Genomic DNA, 21,621 nt, shown 5'->3' on the forward strand with positions numbered 1-21,621 from the left:
TCCTCCCATATCTAGGCTGAGTAAGGTATCCCTCCAGAGAGAATGGGTGCCAAAAAGCAATAGAGATAAATCCTAGTCTCACTGCCCCAGCCATACAATTGTCACCCGCATTCAGAGGGCCTAGTTTGGCCTCAGGCTGGTTTGCTCACTGTCAAGCCAGAGACGGGAGGCTCCCATTAGCTCAGGTAAACTGTTTCAGTGGGTATCCCCATCCTGGTCTTGACCTCTCTGTTTGCAATCTCACTCCTCCCACTCTTGTACTGGATTTGGGTAGCTTGGGCTGAACCTTCTTAAGTATTAAGAAGTCTCCATGACATTATTTGGGACTGATAAAACAGAGAAAGACTCGTTGCATGTAAATATAGCAACCTTTTGAGTTGTTAAAAAGTTGCAGAAAACATCAATTCTGTAACTACTTGCTAAAAATATGGGAAGGGCAAAAATACTCTTTTTTTCCAGTGACTAAACTATCAACATGAAATTTAACTCAAAGTGAATCATGATGTAAATGATTTTATGTTTTGATTGATAAAAAATGATTGATTTTGACCTTTTAAGAAATACAAATCAATATTTCTCTACCAAATTAAGCAAAGGTTAGGAAAACAAACTAAACGGAAAAATAACATTTTTCAGAATTGTTTTTCCTGTAACTTGTAAATGATTTTTTACAAATATCAACTCTCTAGTCTTCTTCCGTCGTTGACAGAATCTATCTGTTCTGCCTCTTCATTCACACCTAGGTGTATAATTTGGAAAATGGGTAAATCACACCTTAGCCAAGTCCTCAGGAGGAACCGGAAGCCAGCTTCTAATATATGGTCTTTTGTTATAATTTCTCTTCAACTCTTTGTTCTTTCTACGTCTGCAGTGTGATGACTTGACCCTAGTCCAGAGACCTCTGTGCATCTCTGTGAGGAGAAAGCTACATGTATAGGAGGAGTTCTTATTCTGTCTGGAGAAGGCAGATGGCCTCGTAATCATACCAGAATTCTTTAACAATATAGGCTCTATAAAACCTCTTGGCAGTATTGGTTTGGTGTGGATATAATCAAGTTCAGGGCAATTTATAAATTTATGTGCATAAGCAAAGTTTAATGATGAACTGAATAGATAATGTGTCTATTATAGAATGGCAACCATAAATTGTACAAACTCTAGGTCTATAGAGACATGATAGAACTTCAGGAAGCAATGACTACCAAGAGTTGCTATTTCAGGGTGAACTGACAGGAAGCTATACATTTTACTAGGATTCTGAGGATAAAGTAGGTAGGTAGACATGTTTGTGGAAAAAAATCGATGGAGAAAGTCCAGACACTGTGCAGTATATTCATTCAAAATGTTGGTGACTAACAAGCCATGCCATATAATTGTTTTGGAATCGTGGACATGACACTATAAAGGGCCAAAGTGATTAAAATAACAGTTAATATTAAATAAATTAAATAAATTCACTGATGTAGTTTTGGGTTGGGAAGAATAATCCCTGAAATCATGTCAAAATTCATGTTATCTCCCTTCTATACAAAAGACGCCATGAAAATATTCAACTTCCACAACTATAAGCCTGTCTAGGAAAGCTAGAACTTTATATTCTTTCCAGTATTTTTCAGTCTCTCCTTTATCCTAGAGAACATTTCTAGTTGATTTATGCTAATAACAGGCTTAATGTTAATCCGGGTTTTCTGGATCTGAAGTCGAGTAGCACCTACAGAACTTGGTGAGTTAGGACATCGGTCTCACATGTCCCAGTAATCATACCTTACAACTCTAGTTCTGCTAGATAGGTTGCTATCACATTAATATTAAAATAGATATAATAAGACCAATAAACACATTCAACTCATTTTCTTTTCTGGTGCTCTATTGACCATGTAAATATCATTCTTCAGCCAGGGAAAAGCGAGGCTTTGTGGAGTTTCAACACATACACACACACACACACACACACACACACACACACACACACACACACACACACAATTAAAGAAATGAATGAAAATTGAGTATCTTATCTTAAAAATTACACAATTTTTAAATAAAATTCCAATGTACAAACTTGGTATGGGCCTTATGTAATGAGGGGTGCCAAACCTCTGGTTTGTCTTATTGTTTTATTTTAATTTGAAAGCCTGATGTCTGATTTTGTGATAGCCAATTAAATTAATGACCAAGTTTAGCACATTGATGATATAGTTTGGCAAACTAAGGAATAAAACAGACTAGTTCATGGATTTAATTTAAAACTAAGTGATCAGAGATAATTTAACCAATGCTTATGACCAATACCTTGTTCAGATAATCTACAAATAGTGGGTTAAAGAATAGTGGTTAGATTAATAAGATCACACATATGCTTTGCTATTTCAGACTTTCATTATTTAAATCAAATCCTGCTATTCTATACCTGTTTAAAATATTATGATTAATAACTGTGAACTCTTCTAATATCAACACACACACACACACACACACACTTACACACACAGTGAATTATTTCTAGGAAAAATAATACGGAGGTGAACATAGTATATAGTAATGCAATCAATAAAGTTGACTCTAGGGAAACGGAGCTTTCTGGAATCTAAATACAGTAATATCTGTTAGGAATCCCCTTGTATTTTTTCCTTTCTTTTTAATATAATACCTCTAGAATGGACTAATATCATGATAGATACCACTACACATATAACATTTTTCACGCAAATCCTTTGGGATCTTGTAAAAATTCTTCATTGTCTACACGATGACTTATGGCAAAGCTCTAGGAATGAATAAGGCTACCTAAGCTGCAATACAATATTCAGTTTGTTATAAAGTGGTATGTTAGAGTACAGAGCTTCAAAACATGACATAGGGTCGTATGACCTGGGGTCTATTGACATTACCACAGGCAAGAATTGCATGATTTAAAGTATTTGCTTTTTTCTGAATTTTAACTACTTAAAAGAAGACAGTTTCCATAGATACATTAGATGAACATTTATATTGTGTAAAACAAAGATATGATGTCAACATGAATTGTTTCCTTCATACACATTATGAATTAAATTCAGACCATTCATTTTACACTGAAGGATAACAACAAAATTAATGAATATTATATATATATATATATATATATATATATATATTACACACACATATAACAGAAGCTAAAAAGCTAAAAAGGATGAGAATGTAACTTGGAAACAAAAATGGTATAGAAGCATTCAGCTTTAAGACTGATCTTGGTTTACTCTGTACTAATCTTAGCATAAACACCCAGAGATGCTGAAGCAGATCCTAACATTGGTCTAAGTAACAAGAGCATCAGACATGGTAGAAAACTGGACTCACTTACCCCTGTTAGAAAGTTTTAAGAATTGACCAGGCATGTGGGCACTTGTTTGTAATCCCAGCACTTTGGAGGATTCTTCTGAGTTTGAGCCTAGCATGGGAAACAAAGCAACTCTCCATTTTAAAAGATCAACAAATTAAATGAGTTCTAAAAACAAGAACTTAGGATAATGTTTAGCTAGGATATAAAACTGGCTACTTATAAAACTGGCCAAAGAAGCACAAAGGCCCATATAGCCTGAGTGATGGGCATGCACTTGTCAGCACAGGAGTTCACTTCTGCAGTGCCATGAAAAGAGTATTTGTCCAGCACAGCATTTTGAAGGTATTTGACATTCATCATTGTGAAAGACTACCAAGGATCTTTTTTAAAGTGATAGAAATAAATTGAATGAAAGACAAAGAACCAGCAAAACAGTGATGAATGTAAAGGTTGACCATAATATAGTGAATAGCTCATTTTGATGTGCTAAAATTAGCATTGATGTACAGATTAATCTAATATATAAAAATTACTGAGAAAAGACAAAGATAAAACAATTTTATTAAAGATATACCACTCATAAATGTATATAAATATAACAGAATAGCCTTATGCAAAGTTAATAAGGATAATTTGAATAAAAATTTTAATTTGATTTCAGAAGTCTAGTCATATAATGTGATACCTATCTGTTACTCAGTGCTGATGAAACAGATACTGAAGGAACATGAGTTTGAAGTCAACTTGAGTTGACACTGACACCCCATTTTTACAGGAAAATTTTATGCTAATGATAAGTGTTTTGAACAGAAATGATATAGATTGATAGATAGATAGAGTAGATAAATACTCTTTATCTTGTGCATATAGAAAAAGAAAAATGCCAGGTATGAGGAATAATATAAAACTATACAAAATAAGAAACCAGAACATACAATCAGATATTATGAAGATCCATAAGCAATAAGTCTTTGAAAATAGCTCAATGCAGAATTCTCTGCTATATCATTTACAAGTCCATTTCTATATAGACACCTTCCAATTACTGGCTTTTTTTTTTATCTTATTCTTGGTAATAAAGAACATTGCCCATGTCATTAACCATTATTATTTTTCACAAAAATTATACATTCAAAATAATCCTGAAATATAAATAGAATAGAGAAACATCTTTACAGTCCATCATCTTATTGCACTCAGTTTTTTGTTTTTATCATCTTGTCGTCTTGTTCCTGACAAACAGTAACACTCACTGCATGGGTTCTGGCATCTTAAGTCAAACTCTAGTAACTTATGTCCAAGAATCCATGTGTGGATTCTAAGAATATCATGATGTACAAAATAGAAAGAAAGTAAAGATGACAAATGCAATCAAGTAATGATAGAGAAGGACAGAGTACTGCTGGAATAACTGTGGCAATGCTCTAGCATAGAGAGGAAGTATATTGGATGAAATGAAATTTTAGCTAGGCTCCAAAAGGGATTCATCCAGATCAACAAAGTCAGAAATATGGAGGCTGGAGAGATGGCACAGCGGTTTAGAGAGTGCATTGCTTTTGCAGAGTTTCTGAGTTCCTTTTCCAGCATATAAATCATTGGTAACTCCAAGTCCAGGTGACCTGAATTCCATGGGTATCCACATTCATTCATGCATATACCTACCTTTTCTCTCCGTGTACACAATGAAAAATAAAATAAATATTGTTACAAAAAAATTTTGAGGACTCTCAAACCATAAACAAACCTTAATGCATCGAACATTGTTCAGTCAATATTGTTTTGGGTGAGCAGTTTGAAATACATTTCTTGGAATAAACACTTTGTGATTTCTGGCCTTTTACCTATCTGGAAAGAACCATTGGTTAATCACTTCAGAATGCTTTTAGGATCATTAGGAAATTTTCTCTATTACATTACTTCAAACAGGAGATAGAGTGTCCTAATTTAAAAATGGGAAGAGTGACAGGCGACAAGAATTCATAGGACTTACTCCCTCTATATTGGGGAGAAAAATTATAATTTTCTAGTCATTTTATACTACTCTATAAATTATATCACACTATAAATGAAAAAGAAAAGACTATCTCAGTGTTAAATTACTAATTCTAATTTAAGGGTAACTCATTTTGGTCTGTTCACTTTGAAAGGCTATGGAATGAAAATACACATGGGTGTTCCATAGCTGTAACTGATCCTCAGATATCTTATTTGATCATACTAAACAAACAATAGCAGTGGTAGACCAAGGGAAATCCTAACAATTAAGTAGTCTTATAAATTGCAAAACAAAATGGTTGAAAAATAAGCTATAATGGAGATCTGTACTCCACAATCCTCCCCAGAGAATTTGTTTAGCATTACACTACAGAATAAAAATATAATTCCTAGAATTATCAAAGAGGTGATGTTTCAAATCAGTGCTTATCTAAAAGAAACAATAAGAATAACGCATGTTACTTTTCCTTTTGGTGGTTTTTAATTAGTAGGATGGCAGTGTGGTTACAGTTTTACATTTGAATAAAACAAGATAGAATTTTTATTTAAAAAATGGTTGTCAAACAAAGGTGTCTGGACATAGGATTGCCCTTTGCAAATCGTAATTCCTCATTCATTTTGGGCTTAACTGTGAGATAGGAAGCTCTGATGATTTGGGGATTATTACAAAGTAGAACATTCAGATAACCCTGCTGTTGCCAGTGACTTTTTTGACATAGCATCAAAGGTACCCTCTGAGAAAGAAAAAAAATGAGAATCTGAACTTCATCACCATCGGAAATGTTTGCTTGACAAGAACTTGAAAATGTAAAGACATAGTACAATTCAGTGGACACATTTGATAAAATGCTGTTGATCCAAAAATATACCGTCAATGCTGAAAACTCACAATATGAATGTAAACTGGCCCAAAGTCCTTGTCACAGACCTCCTTAAGAGGGATACAGTGCTGGCAAAGAGAAAGGAGATGATACTCTCATCATATAACACTGGGTAAATGAAGGCGAATCAACCCGACACCAGCACATTTGTTGACCTGGTATCTCAGTCTGTTCAGTGCTGTCTGTCAGCCTGCAAACAACAGGCTTTCCAGTGTTACGTCCTGAAAAATTTTAGATCAAGGTGTTTGGTTGGTTTCTGATGGGAGCGTATTTTTCTTAGATGATGTCTTTGCTTTGTGTCCCCCTCTGTGGAAGGTGCTTTTATCTTGTTTTATTTTTATTTATTTATTTTATTTCTTTTTTTTATTGAAAAAAAATTTCCGCCTCCTCCCAGCCTTCCATTTCCCTCCCCCTCCTCCCACTCTTCTCCCCCTCCCCTCACTCCTCTTCCCCCTCCCTCTCCATTCTGAAGAGCAGTCAGGGTTCCCCAAACTGGCTAGGCTCCCACAAAGCCAGAACATGAAGTAGGATCAAAACCCAGTGCCACTAACTCAGCAGGGTGCCAATAACCTTCTCCTTCTAGAACCCTCATGCCTAATCACATCTCCGATCTCTACTTTCTGCCACTGCAAGCTAGATTCCAACATCTTATCTGCAGTGGCACATTTAAATTATATAATACCAAAAGGCACAATACAGAATCTGACACTACCTGTTGCTGACTGAATGTCGAGCAACACCAACACTCATTCATTCCCATATAAAGGAAATTAGTAGTTTCTTACAGACTCATGCAACACCTATTGTTTTAATGAATTTGACTTGGAATAATTACTCTGGGTAGCCCGTTCGATGTTAGCCAATTGGAATTTAAATATTCTCTATCTCAGAATGTGACCATTATTTGTGGTGTGACCAATCTTTTTATGAGAGTGTTATATGCACTAGAGTAATTCATTTAATCTTGATAGTACTCCTATGTGATACTCTTGGCTCCATTTGAAGTTAAATAGATAGAATGAAATATTTTAAAGGACTTCATCTATACCCTGTACCAAGAGAATGGTGCAAATAGAGATTTGACTTAAGCAGTCAGATTGTAGAACCAAATTATTTATATCACCATTTGTGCTGAAGTGAGAAAAGCTACTTTAGTATAAATTTACAAAGAATAAAATGAAACAAAGCAGGACAGAAGAGACAGGGATGTTATTTGTAAATAAATATACTGAGCCTGGACATGTATTGAGTGTCATCTGAACACTCAGGCTATACAGATCAGGGACTGACCATTTACATATTCATTCATTCACTTATGAGGAGTAAACTCTTGTTTTCCTGCTGACATGCTGAGCCTCCTGTCTTGTGATAAATTCTAATCGGGAATCCCCAAAACATATTTTGATTCAATGTTTATACTTTATAGTTTTAAAAAGAATATTTAAAGTTTTATTCTTAAATATTAAAATAAAATATCCTTGGGCTTAAATTTATACATATTAAATACTATTAAGAAACTCCTACTCTATTTGCATGACATTAGCCAGAAACTATGGGGGACATACTTAATGTCTTAGAGTTAAACTGTTTTTTTTTTCCACTTATAAATGAATGCAGCCAGAAAGATATCACATGAACCCTGCTGTATTTGCTTGCCACATACTAGCTTCACATAATAAACTTTTGGGCAAAATGCTTCCTTAAATAATCAAATACACTATTCTACTGTCAGCAAAGTCACTAATAAACAATTATTTGAAAATAATTTATATTTTATTCAAGTCTGTTAAGATGTAATGTTAATTTATAAAGGCCACATATTAACACAACAAAGTACATTTTGTAATTATTAATTCCTAAAGCTAAGAATACTCAGCTGACTGTGAAACAAATATGCATCTATTTAATCCCTACATGAAATAAATATATTCATCCACCATCAATTTTCAATGTGTATTTTAAATGTTTTTATGGAAATTATGTAAAAATGTTAATTTAAGAAAATATAATAAATTTCAACTACATTTTTATTAATGCTCCATAAAATCATGAATTATAGACAATTTCTTGTTAATGTTCCCTAGAAAGAGATAAAATTAAAAGATAAATATTGACTCAAACAATAGGTAAATGTCTTGAGAGACGGCTTAGTGGTTCTGAGCACTGACTTCTCTTCCAGAGGACTTGGGTTCAGTTCCCAGCACCCACATGACAACTTACAACCTTCAGTAACACCAATTCCAGGGAATCTTTTTACTCTTCTCCCCTTCCTAGTCTTCTGAACACACACATACTTAAGCACTTTCAGGCACCTACACATCCTCATAAAATTATGTGTCCAAAACAAAACCTCGTTCAGAGAGTCAGCAGATGGCTGAGGATACATATACTTGTTATGGATGATGCTGTCCTGGGTTGCGTCCCTGAGATCGGCATGATGGAAAGATAGAGCCAAATGCAAAGACAGAAAGAAGAAAGAAAATCTGTGCTGTTTAGACAGTCCACCAAAGCACTGGAAAGTGCATTTATAATTTTCAAAGTTATAAATTATTGCCAATAGTAAGAAATAATTTTGCAACATTTGAAAAATTCGTTAGTAAAAAGAAACACTCTTCTGTGACTGGTTAGATGTCTCAGCCAGTGAGAGTGTTGTGGTCAAGCCTGGTGACCTGAGTTTGATCCCCAAGTCCTACTGAGCAGATTACTGAATTCCAAAAGTTCTCTGACCTTCACGTGAGGTGCTCCATGGTACATGCATACCTTACCCTGAAATAGACACTCAACCAAAATATATCACCAAATGTTTTAACTTAAAAATATACTCTTATGTATAGGAGATGAAGAGATGACATCAAAGTTATGTCTGTCCTTAATAATTTTGTGTTTTAAGAAAGGAAACAGGCATTACCGGCACAATGTTTGAAGGATTTTAATTCAAATGGCAAAACACTATGAGGACCATTTGGCTCATACCAAGAAAGAGAGCTTTCTCGTCTTTGTTGCTAATGGTCTTTTTTATTTTTTATGTGGAAGAGTCTGAAAATGACTCATATTTTGAGTGGTAGAATTTAGTCTTAGTGGCTGGTATAAAGGGGTCAGGTGGACACAAAAGTAGCATGCCTCAGTCACCAGAATATCTTTCTTTATATTGATCATTGACTGGGTTTTCTCAAGAAAGAAAACAGCTTTTCATTTTCTGTTATTTTTTTGTATTAAACATAGACAACCTGTTAGGCAATCTATTAAATATTATGATGTGCCTATGGCATGAATGTTTTCCAATGTCACATCTACTTCTCATAGTAGTCAGATTTCGGGGAGAGAATGGTGAGAAGATGCATGATAAATTACATATCCTCCCTCCCTCCCTCCCTCCTTCCCTCCCCCCTCTCTTTCTGTGTGTGTGTCATACACACACGGTGAGTATTTTGTCTATTTGTAAAGTTCATTTACTATATTATAAACTATTAGTAAGTGCCTACAGATTCAGAATGACCAAAAATTGTTACTATGAAATAGTATTTAACTTTAATGTACCTTTATTTAGCACCTGATAAGTCTGACAATGGTATGCTTACAGCTTTCTCCTAGCTTCCAACTGTTAGCAGATCCCTTGCAGTCACTTATGTTTACTGTGTGGATCATTGCAAGCTTGCATGTTTAAACTGTGTTTTGTTTATTGTATTCAGCCCTTCAATGTGATAATTCATGCTAGTTACACTTTTTATATAACAATTTGTTTTTTTATTCCCCTTTATTTCTCTCCTACCCGTCTGCACTGATTTTTATTGTTTCTCACCTTTATTTCTTTGAAGAATAATTGTTTTAAATACCAAACCTCATCACTACTTAACTACGTTTTCTTTTGCTGTGGTTTAGTGGCTACTACAGGGGTAGAAAATATACTTTGACCTAAGTGTAGTGTTTATATTAAGCATGTGTATAATCGTTGGATCTGAACTATGAAAAGTATTTAATTTCTCTGACTGTGTTACATCACACAAATCCCACAGGACAGACATCATTACCTTCTACAACCAATTTTAAGTTGCCTTCACCCACATATTTAAAAATTTTTATGTAATATTAATTTTTGAGGTATATTTTATAGGCTGTGTTGTGGTAATCTCATACATGAGTACAAGCTACTTTTATAAAGTCTATCTCTAACCCCACCACCACTGCCCTGCTCTCTCCTTTTAAATCCATGTTCTTTCTTTCTCAATTTATTAAAGTATTTTAATACTTTAATACATATGGGTTTTTTTGTGTGTAAATCCTTCCAATTTCAATTAGTGTTCCTATAGGTGCATATGCTTATATTTATAGCCATTATCACTTGGGCTAGGACAATCTATTACTTATCCCTGAAGAAACCTAAATCTCCCTCCCAGAACCTCTTAAACCATTTTTATTGACTAAAAAACTCTCAGTAGTTATTTTTCTTTCACTTAATATTCAAAGCAACTTTATCACCCAAGATGATTTTAGATGATTGGAATTTTTCAATGTTCGGAAATATTTTAGCCTCACCTGACTTTTATCATCCCTTTTAGGGGAAAGAGGCTCACATTGTTGCTTACTGACATTTTTCTTTATTATTTGGTGATTTTAAACCTTGTTTTTCATTACTTCACTTTTCAAAAATTTGACTGATGCTAAGAAGCAAGTTTTGGTTGGCATTTTCTTGTTTGATGCTGTATAAATTTCTGCACATATTTTTTTCAGTCTGGGGACTCCATAACTTGTCCTTTAGTTATTAATTTTTTTCTCATATTCTATTATCTTTGCTTTTAGGAATTTAACTATGCACTGATTGTATCTCTTCATTCATTGTTTTTTGTCTCTTGTCTTTTTCTGTATTTACCTCCCTATTTCTTTCCCATGCCTCCACCACAGCAGGTTTTTTTTTATGTTTCATTTTTGATTTGCCCCATCTCTCTGGTGATTAATAGATTTAATGATTTATTTATTTATACAGTCTTCTATTAGATGTATAAAATTTAAAATCATCCATTTTTCTCTTCCAAAGTCTTCTTTAAGTTTTGACAAAGTTCTGTTTCCTGGGAGTTTTAATTCTTGCTCCTATCCTTGGAGATACAGTGATTGATGTTGTCTGGAGGTGTCTAAATGCTAACTTTACTCATTGGGTTATATATGCATTGCTTTCCATATTTTCTTTTCTCAATGCAGGGTTTATCTGAAGCTTTGGAGTCTTTCCTGAAACTAGCTCGTGTAGACCAGGCTGGCCTCGAAGTCACAGAGATCTGCTTGCCTCTGACCCCTGATTACTGAGATTGAAGGCGTGCACCACCACTGCCCAGCCACTTTCCATATTTTTTATAAGCATTCTAGTTGTACTGATCAAAAGCAAGACATTACATATGAAAATTTGTCATTCTACTGTGTGGCTGACAAATAAAGATGTAAATACAGATTATATGCATTTCAGTATGTGGTTGAGTTGGCCCAGGTGGAATCGTCTCTCTTTGGTTTACTATTTAGAGTACAGGCTTTCATAACTCATCTGCATGCATGTATGGTGATTAGCTATCCTGCAAGTCACCCTCAGCATTGCAGAGGTTCTATTTGGATCCTTTTTATTCTTTCCCATGCCGCTTAGGAGTTAAGCTAACACTGTGCTTTTTCTGCTCTGGATCAATGGGATCCTGAATTCCCGAATATTATTGCTCCTTTTTTATTGTCCTGATTGTGTTGTTGAGTTTCCTGAGTCAGGGCCCTCTTAAAGTTCTTGGTCTTCCTCCTAGTAAGACATTTAGTTTGGAGTAACACATTTAGTTTGGAGACAATGGTTGCTCCCTAGACTATTAACTCAAAGTTGTTGCTTTCTCTCTAAAAGCTTGGCACCTCTGAGCCTTTCTGGTTTGCTTTGGTGAGTCTCCTGTGCTTCTAAAACTAATCTGTCATAATCAGAAGTGATGTAAAGAAATACATTAATAAATCCTGTGTTTGCTATGTGCCAGGTTATTGCTGACTTCTGGTAGCTCGGTAGCAATTTGCTTCCTGAAATATGACCTGTTTTCTAACTCAAGAAAAAAAGCATTCCTCTGATTGACATAGAAAATCAACACATGAACACCTACAGTGTAAGCAATTATGTTAGATGTGTGTGAACTATACTGTGGGGGCTCAAGGGAGAATCATCTAGCATGACCAAGAGGTAGGAGCAGGAAAAGTGAGCAGAATGTCTTCCCAGAGTTCTCCCCATAGTCTCGGAAGGCCTTTCAGAGACTGAGAGAAGTCAGTCCCCGTCATCAGCTCTTTAATAATTACAACGCGGTCATATTTATGTGGACCATGCAATTCTCATTGCGAATTACAGTGCTAATTAGGAGTTGAAACACTAAAAAAAAATGTGTTTGAGGATGTAAAATTTAATTTCAAAATTTAATCATCACAATTGATTTCTCTATAGGTGTTCAAAGCAATGAACATCCCCCAGATCAGAAGCCCATCACTGCCTCCTCCAGAGCATATGCCGGAAGCCTACTCGGCGAAAATTGCCCTTTTTGGTGCCGGGCCTGCGAGTATAAGCTGTGCTTCCTTTTTAGCTCGGTTAGGCTATTCCAACATCACCATATTTGAAAAACAGGACTATGCTGGTGGTTTAAGGTAATGACTACATTGTGAGTGTGTGTGTGTGTGTGTGTGTGTGTGTGTGTGTTTTCAAGTGTCAAAAATATTGAGGCAAATCGATCCCAGGTGTGGGTGGTTTGTAGTCACGGAGACACTCCAGGCTCACAGATGTTTTCTTACGAGTTCTTTTACAAAGACTAAAATACGGATGATGTCTTTCACTTGAAACTTTGAAGTTTCATTGAAGCAAGATTATATATGGATTTTTCTTTCTTTTTCAGAAATTAGAGAAGTTTGGAAAACTTTATGATGGTAGAATCAAAACACAGGAAAGGTTTAATCCCTAAAAATCTTTTGTATCATAGGAACATATCTACCAGGGATGGGCACTAGGCATGAAGAAGCTTGGCTCTGTACAGTACTGACTGGAATATTCATCATTTACAATGCTGCTCTTGTATTTTGAATTTACAATAACTTTAATTTTATATTTATTACCACTTTTTCATTAATGTTCATTTTTACAGTACATTGTATAGTGTTATTTATTCAACCAATATCTTTCCACTGGTTGAGGTTTTGGTATGAGTCTTTATTATTGTTGTGAAGTAGGCTTCAGTCACACAGCCCAATTGTGCCGATGTAGCTATATACATGAATATAGGAACTGGTCACTTTGTATCAATAACTTTCAGACACTGAGGCCAATGTTTATTATGGAGCTTGCTTTACTTAAATAGGCCTTAGAAATATACATGTATTATGTTTAGGCTAACACATTTATTTTAATTCAGAAATAGATATTGCTTAAAATTTCTGGTACAAAAGAAAGATATTGGATGTTAGATTTATTATATTTTTATTATATCAATAAAATTGTTATTATTATTCCCAAGTGACTCATAATAAAACTCATAGATTATAAATTATAGACATTTGGATTATGTATCTATAGTTAACACTTAAGCTTTCTGTAGCTACTTAACTTTTCATTAAGCAATAACTTTATCATCTTCGATAATCAGAAAGCAAGTTTAATATAATTTTTTAGAAGATTATGATGCTTTTTCTATTTCTTGAATCTGTAAAATGAGTATTAAATATGAAATTTCAATATTAATTAGTTGGCACTGTGATAACTCCAGATAATAGAAAAAAATCCAAATTTGGTTTCCTTGTTATAAACAGTGGTATGTGAATTATATGTAAATATTAATCAGATACTTTTTCACACTATTTGATACACTAAATAATACTAGTTGACTCCCTAAACAAAAGTCTCACATAATAGATTAACACAATAGAGAGTATCAAAAGCTTATATCATTCTGATGGTCAAGAAATGATTATTTTTCTCTGTTGGTTATAAATACTGAGGATTTCTCATTGTTTCTCATAAGATTTTTAGGAAATATTTCTCTACATTTTATTTTGTGGTGGAGATGCTGGATACTGTTTTTAGTGCCGTCTCACCCCAGCTTTATTAATTAGAAAAGCATAACGTACTAACAACATGTATAAACAGTGTATGTTCTTTTTTCAATTATACACATCAATGAATATGTGAGTTAATTTTAAAAGTACGAGCATAATTGTTGTGTACCCTGGTAGATGAGGGAAAATCTTTTTGCCCCTTAATTGCATTTTCACAAGAAGCCGAAAATGGAAGCAGCCTTGTCTACGAATTATTACGGGTTGCCAATTTTAGTACATGATTATGGTTCTTAGCATCTCTGTATTTAGTTTTCATTCAAATGTGGAGTAATTCATATAAATTACACTAAATGTTTGTTTTTATGTATCTGAACATTTTTAGTGAGAAAGAATGTCTTGAAACTCATGACTAAACATGTTCTTTTTCCTGTTGTTTAGAGATTATATTTTCTAGCCTTTGCTTTGTGTTTTTCTGATCCCTAAGCACAGCAGCCGGTGTGGAACTACCCTTTGTCTATATTCAGTATTAGAGGTGTTCTGTATCACTGTTAGATTAGGAAGAGCAATGCAGAGCGCTGGGAAGGACCATGTAAAGCGTGTCTGTGAACTTACTTTCTCACTTACAGATGACTCGCAATCTATCAAGGTATCAATCTAAAAGTTCTAATCTGAAAAGATGTTAGATTAGTTTTGTATTGAAGTCTGTATCTTAGCTCCTTCATATTTAGGCAGATTCTTTTATTTCTTAAAAATTAGTATAATCACTTTTTAAAGAAATAACTTTAAATAGCGATTGATCCCTGTTGTACTTAACACAATTGATTCCTTTTCCTTCTGAAGTGGATATGTTAAATTATCAATAATTATGCTTTTATTTAAGCAAGCCTTAAAAAAACACCCTTTTCGTAAAAGAGGTTAATTTGTGACAAAGTTTTTATTTTATTTTATTCAAAAAGAAAACAAACTATATTTTTCCATTTTAAATATCAATTCCAATTCCCATTCCTTTCCCTCCACCCATTCCCTGCACCTACCCTTTCCCACACCACATTCACTCCTCAGAGAGGGTAAGACACATTGCTTTGGGGAAGGTACAAGGCCTTCCCTACTATATCTAGGCTGCACAAGGCAGCCATCCTAAGAGAATGGGTTCCCAAAAAGCCAGTACAAGCAGTAGGGATAAATCCTGGTACCATTGCCAGTGGCCCAGCAGTCTGCCCCAGCCATACAGCTGTTGTCTGGGTATGTTGGTGCACTCTTGTGACCCTAAAAATTGGGAGGCAGGTGTAAGAAGATAAAGATATCAAGATTAGGGTTGCCGGGCGATGGTGGCACACGCCTTTAATCCCAGTCCTCGGGAGGCAGAGGCAGGCGGATCTCTGTGAGTTCGAGACCAGCCTGGTCTACAGAGCTAGTTCCAGGACAGGCTCCAAAGCCACAGAGAAACCCTGTCTCAAAAAACCAAAAAAAAAAAAAAAAAAAAAAGATTAGGGTTAACAGAATAACAAGTTTAAGGTCAACCTAGCCCAAATGAGACCATGTTTGAACATATAAAATTAATGACAAAATAGATTATTGAGTATGTATGCATTTTATTAAAAATAATAATTATGATATTTTATTAGGAGGCATAGTCACGGAAACACTACCCTTAGTTTTAGTTCTTTTAAATGTTTCTGTTTTCTTACATATCTATATGTGTGTATTATTTTATGTCGATTGACAATGTAACTGTTTCTAGGTAAAATAATTATATCAGTAAAATCTATTTTATATCATGCAATACAATACAAATCTAAGGATAAATACTTATTCAATCATGAACTGAACCAATGTTTTGCCAAAACATGAAATGTGTGCTATAAAAAGAATTGAAAATAATTGTTATTGTTATATTCCTTTATACATAAGAAGCATTAGCATAGAAGAAGGGCAATTGTTTTATATTTCTGTCACCCATCTGATGGTAGTGAAGGACTTATGCTCACCATCAACATGTATTTTTTGAAACTTCAAATTATTAAAAGAACACAATAGGAAAAAATTTCAAAGGTTTTCATAAACTCAACAACCTTGAAAAATAACTGTTTATATCAAATTTGTTTCTTGTCTTCTTATGTCCTTCCACAGTCAGCAGAGTTTATGTTATTTATTCCCTTGTTCCAAATAGATGTGTACATTTATTAAAATTCTGTATCTTCCAAGAATTTTCTTTGTTTCCTGCGCATCAGATCTGGCATTCACACCCTGGTTATTTTCTTTATTAAACTTTGCTTTGCTCATCTAACTCCTCCATCTGAGTTTGCCATCCGTCACCAAATTTGAAAATCAGCTGTGTACTCTTTAGTGTCCGGAAGCTGTGCCTGGTGAATGAATTCTTTTTGAAAGTCCTCTTGTTTGTCCATATAAAATGTCCCTTGTGTGTCATGTTCTGTAGTAGCTGCCAAGCGCTTCTCTTGGTTCCATTATTTTTCTTGCCAAAGACATTTTTTTTTTTTGCTTTCCAAATGAGATTGTATCAGTGTTCTATGTGGGATTATTCTATAACTTCTATAGCCAAGAAATGGCTATAACTTGATAGTCACTGATATTTTGCATTTCCTTGTTTACCTGATTATTTCTTAGAATACTTATGATGTGCTAATCAACCAGGCACTAAAAGATTCCCAAATAATCTAGGAGAGTTCTTCTTCTTACTAGGTTTATATGCCACTGATGGACAGTCAGAAAATGGACAGCAGGTTAAACATACATTTTGTTGGTTGATAATGAGCACAGAGCACATTGATGACATGTGACTCCATTGCTTGTTTCCTTACAGGAAAATCCACTTTAGCATCATTCTTATGAAAATATCTCTTTGCATTCATGAAGGAAATGTTGGGACTGATCTTCACCACTTTGGTAGTTTATTTGTCTGTTTTCTTACATCTGCATGCACAAACTCAACATTCATATTCAAAATTTGTTTATATACAAATACAAATATCTATACATATATATTAATAAACCATGTAACATTGCTGTTCACAGAATTGAAAATTAAAAACAAAATATAAAAGAAATTTTTCATTTAAAAATTAGCAGGACAGAAATGAATACAGATATAATCAAAATCAAAACTGAAACGAATTAGGGATTAGGAAAACCAAAACAACAAAACAAAGCACAATGTTGTTTTCTTGACAAGATAAGGAAAAATGATGAAACTTTTGACTGGACTAATAAGAAAGGAGCTAGGACTTACAAGAACAAAACTACCGATGGTAAAAGCAGACGTGGCAGCTGGTAGCACAGACAGGGGATCAAAGATTTATAATAATGAATTATATAACAACAAATTGAATAAGCCAGAGTAAATTAGTGAATTCCTAGATATATATGGCTTACAAAGAATGAAATCATAAGAAATCAGAAAAGACAGTCTTCAAAGCTACAGAGAAGCCCTGTCTTGAAAAACAATACAAAACAAAAAAAAACATTTGACCATTACTCCCTCCCTAGCCCACCCACCATCCCCACTCAGAGCTGGAACCATATTATACCCCCCATCCATCTGGAAATCATGGGTTTCCATTCAGCTTTTTCATGCACCATTCATAACAGTTAAGCCTTCTCCCACACCTTATTCCTCATTTGCCTTATCCCCCCATGTGACTCTTTCCACACCCAGGAGTCACAGTCTCAATTTAAGTGTTGCATCTGCCAGTCCCCTTGTGAACTCTGCTTAAGTGTAGACAGAAAGACCAAAGACAAAAGCAAACATTCAGTGCCTTAACAATCAGACCTTAATGCTTGAAGCCTGACTCCAGTGACTTGTGACGTCTTATACAGTTAGAGTTTAGCTCCTAATGACATATGGCAGCCTTTAACCAAAGAGCAAGTCCCAGGATAGGCAACTGGTTCTCTAAAGGTTAATACCTAACAGGACAGTGAGGAGCCTGCTCATCTATCTGCATCTGGCACTTGCATATAAGGCAACTTTAACTGGACTCTGGGTCAGCAGTTCTTTGAAAGAATCCGCCTGCTGCATCGTCTCTGCTAGCAGCATATTTTCCTTAATTTTTTATTTTTACTTAGTATTTTCTAGTGATGGGTCAGCATTTAAGAGCACTGACTGCTCTTCCAGAGGACCTAGGTTCAATTCCCAGCATCCACATGGCTTCTCACAACTGTTCATAATTCCCATTCCAAGGGATATGGCACCATCTTCTGACCTCTGTGAGTATCAGACACAAAATTGGTGCATAGATACTCATGCAGGCAAAACACTCACACACAGTTAAAAATAATAAAATAAAAAATTCTATTAAACATATGCTTAATCATAGCACTAAGGAGGCAGAGTCAGGGGATCTCTGTGAATTTGAAGCCAGTCTGATCTACATAGTGAATTTCAGGAGCGGCCAAAGCTATGTAGGGAGACCCTGTCACAAAAACTCGAAATAAATAAATATTTAAATTTTTCTGATTAAAAAAAAAGTGTTGCATCTGTTCTACTACCCCCTCCCTCCAGAAGCTGGTGTCCTGTGTCCTGGCTTCTATCCACACTGCATGTTAAACAGGATAAACAGAAGATTAGAAGCTAGGATCCAAGTATGAGAAGAAATATTCAATGCTCGTCTTCCTGAGCCTCTTTCTCCTGACTCAGTAGGAACAACTTTTCCAGTTTCCACGTTTGACCTTCTGAGCCACTGTGACCTCACTCATTATACATGCTTTCGCTAGTTTCTTCTGAGTCAATATTACAGTGTGTTTATTTGCCATATTTTCCCTATCTATTCATCAGTTGATGGGCACACTTGTAAATTTTATTTCTTAGCTCTTGTGAACTGAGCCTCAGTGAATATGAATGAACAGATATGTACGTAATAGGACATAATATCCTTTAGTTATGTGCTCAGGAGTGATATACTTGGACCAAGTCTTCGTTTTATTTCTAGTGGTTTTGCAAAGCTGCCAGACTGATCTCCACAGTGAATGCAAACATTTACATCCCTGCAACAGGGCATGATTGTCTTGCTTTCCCCGTATGAATGCCAACACGTTCTAATTTTTATTCTTGATCTCAGCCATTCTGGTAAGAATGAGAAAGAATCTTAAAGTAATTTTAACCTTCATTTTCCTGATAACTAAGGATTTTGAATACTTTTTCAGTGTTTGCCAGCCATCTGAATTTCTTGTCTTGAGAACTTTTATTCTGTCACTATAAACTGAGTTGTTTGTTTCCTTGATCTTCAGTTGTGTATGCTCTTTGTATATTTTAGGGACCAATCATCTATCTGATAAATAATTTTCAAAATCTTTTCTTCATTTAGTGTTGCATGTTATCACTGGCTGATATATATTTTTGTTGTTATCATGGGGATCTTTAATTTCATGTTAGCTCATTTGTGCAATGTTAGTCTTATGTCACATGCTAAAACTCCTATTGGGAAAGTCTTTGCCTGTGCCTAAATTGAGCACACGCCCTAATTTCTCCTCTAGCAGGTTCAGATGATCAGAGTTTCGGTTGAGGCCCTTAGTCCATTTAGGGTTGTGTTTCACACAAAGTGAGAAAGAAGTTCTATTCCATTTCTCCGCATGTTAAAATCCAGGCTTCCCAGCACCGTTTTTTGTCTGTTTGTTTGTTTTTTGTTATTGTTTTCCTTTTGAGGACGTTCTCTTTTCTCAATCATGTGTTTTCTGTATCTTTATAAAAAGTCAGACATTTGCAGTTGCATGGTCTTATATATGAATTCTCTATTCCACTGAAGGATTCTCACGTTGTGGAACATGTTCTTTTTAATACTGTGGGTCCCTAGAATACAATTTGAAATCAAGTATATTGATAACTCCCACAGTATTATTTTTGTTATTTCTTTATGTGTGTTTGTATGTTTGTGTGCATGTGTGTGTGCATGTCTGTTGCCACATGCATTTTGAGATTGACCCTTCTATGTTTGTGACAAATGCTTCTGGAGTTTAGACTAGAATCGTATTTAAGGTGGTTTGGACTTAGTAGTTTGACCACTTTCACAAGATTAATTTTCCAACTTACATTCATGGAAGTTCTCTTTATCTAATGTCTTGCTAGTTTCTTTGTTTATTGTTTTAGAGTTATTATTGAAGAGGCTTTCATTTTCTTGATTAGTTTTATTCATAGGTATTTTATTTTTTGTGGCAGTTGGGAACACAATTGTTTACCTGAACTCTCAGTGTGTTTGTCATTGCTATCTAGATAGCTACTGATTTGTGTGCATTAATTTTATATCCTGCCATTTTGCTGAAAATAGTCATTAACTGAAATCAAGATTTTATTGTTGTTGCTGGGCTTTTATGTTCTTTTATGTATAAAATCACATTATCTGCGAACAGGGGATACTAAGACTTCTTCCCCCCAAGTCTAACAGTTTTATTTCTTTCTCTTGACTTATTGTTCAATATAATTGGGAGATCTAATTAACAAAGTCAGTAAAGTTGCAGTCAAAAGATAAATGAAACTTAGTAAAAATTGCTGTTGATTAGCAACAAATTATCTAAAATATGTATATAAATATAGTCCAATTATTAAAGCAACAGTAATACATAGGAATAATAGAATTTTCCGGTAGAATGAAGTTTACAAGAAAAAATCCAAAATATTGATGAAAGAAACTGAGCAGCACAGGATAAAATGAAGATATTGTTCATTCATGGATTGGAAGACTATAATAAAAATATTCATGCTACTGAAAAAATACAATATCATCCTTATAAAAAGTAATAGGCTTCAGAAAATAGAAAAAAAAATCTAAAATTGATATTGAACCCCAGAGGAACCTAAAGAGAACAAAATATCCTGAGCTAAAAGAATAAACTTGATCCAACTTAAAACAAAATGCAAAGCTGCTATAACTCAAAACAGATAAATGGACTTGGGAAAAATTCACAATTCTGCAACTCAGAGAGAAACGCACAAGTTATAGCAGCCAGTCTTCAGAAAGAACAACAAGAAAGCTACAAGATTTGCCATAATGTAGAAAAGGTTATCTTTTCAATAAGTACTGGGAAAACTATGTAGCCACCTGCCAAAGAATGAACTAAATTTTTAGTTCTTCAAAAAATAAATTATAAAAGGATTATGAATCCAAATATAAACCCAGAAACTGTGAAATTTTATGGCATTGGCTTGGTCATTGTTTCTTGAATATGACTCAAAAAGCAAAGACAGAGGAACCAAAGTTCAAATTGCAATCATATGCCCAGCAGATAAGACAATCAGCTATTTTAAGGAATAACTTAGAAAGACAGAGAAATATTTACCACATATGTTCAGTAAGGAATTAGTGTCCATAACATATAATGAACTCAGTGAAAGGAAACCAAATTTGTTCTGTCTCACAGGAAAACTTGTGAAAGTCTAATATA

The 21,621-nt window shown here is 34.6% G+C and overlaps 1 protein-coding gene across 2 annotated transcripts in view; it reads left to right on the plus strand.

The window, feature by feature from the left end:
* The window catches only part of Dpyd (dihydropyrimidine dehydrogenase), a 763,700-nt gene that overhangs the window by 202,871 nt on the left and 539,208 nt on the right, over positions 1–21,621 (plus strand). For both annotated transcript variants that reach the window (XM_005357199.2, XM_013350051.1), the window contains exon 6: positions 12,638–12,834. In XM_005357199.2, the coding sequence (XP_005357256.1) occupies positions 12,638–12,834 (197 nt within the window). The remainder of the gene's footprint in view (positions 1–12,637; positions 12,835–21,621) is intronic.

The sequence above is a fragment of the Microtus ochrogaster genome, chromosome 21, assembly GCF_000317375.1.
Source record: "Microtus ochrogaster isolate Prairie Vole_2 chromosome 21, MicOch1.0, whole genome shotgun sequence".
Classification (NCBI taxonomy): domain Eukaryota; kingdom Metazoa; phylum Chordata; class Mammalia; order Rodentia; family Cricetidae; genus Microtus; species Microtus ochrogaster.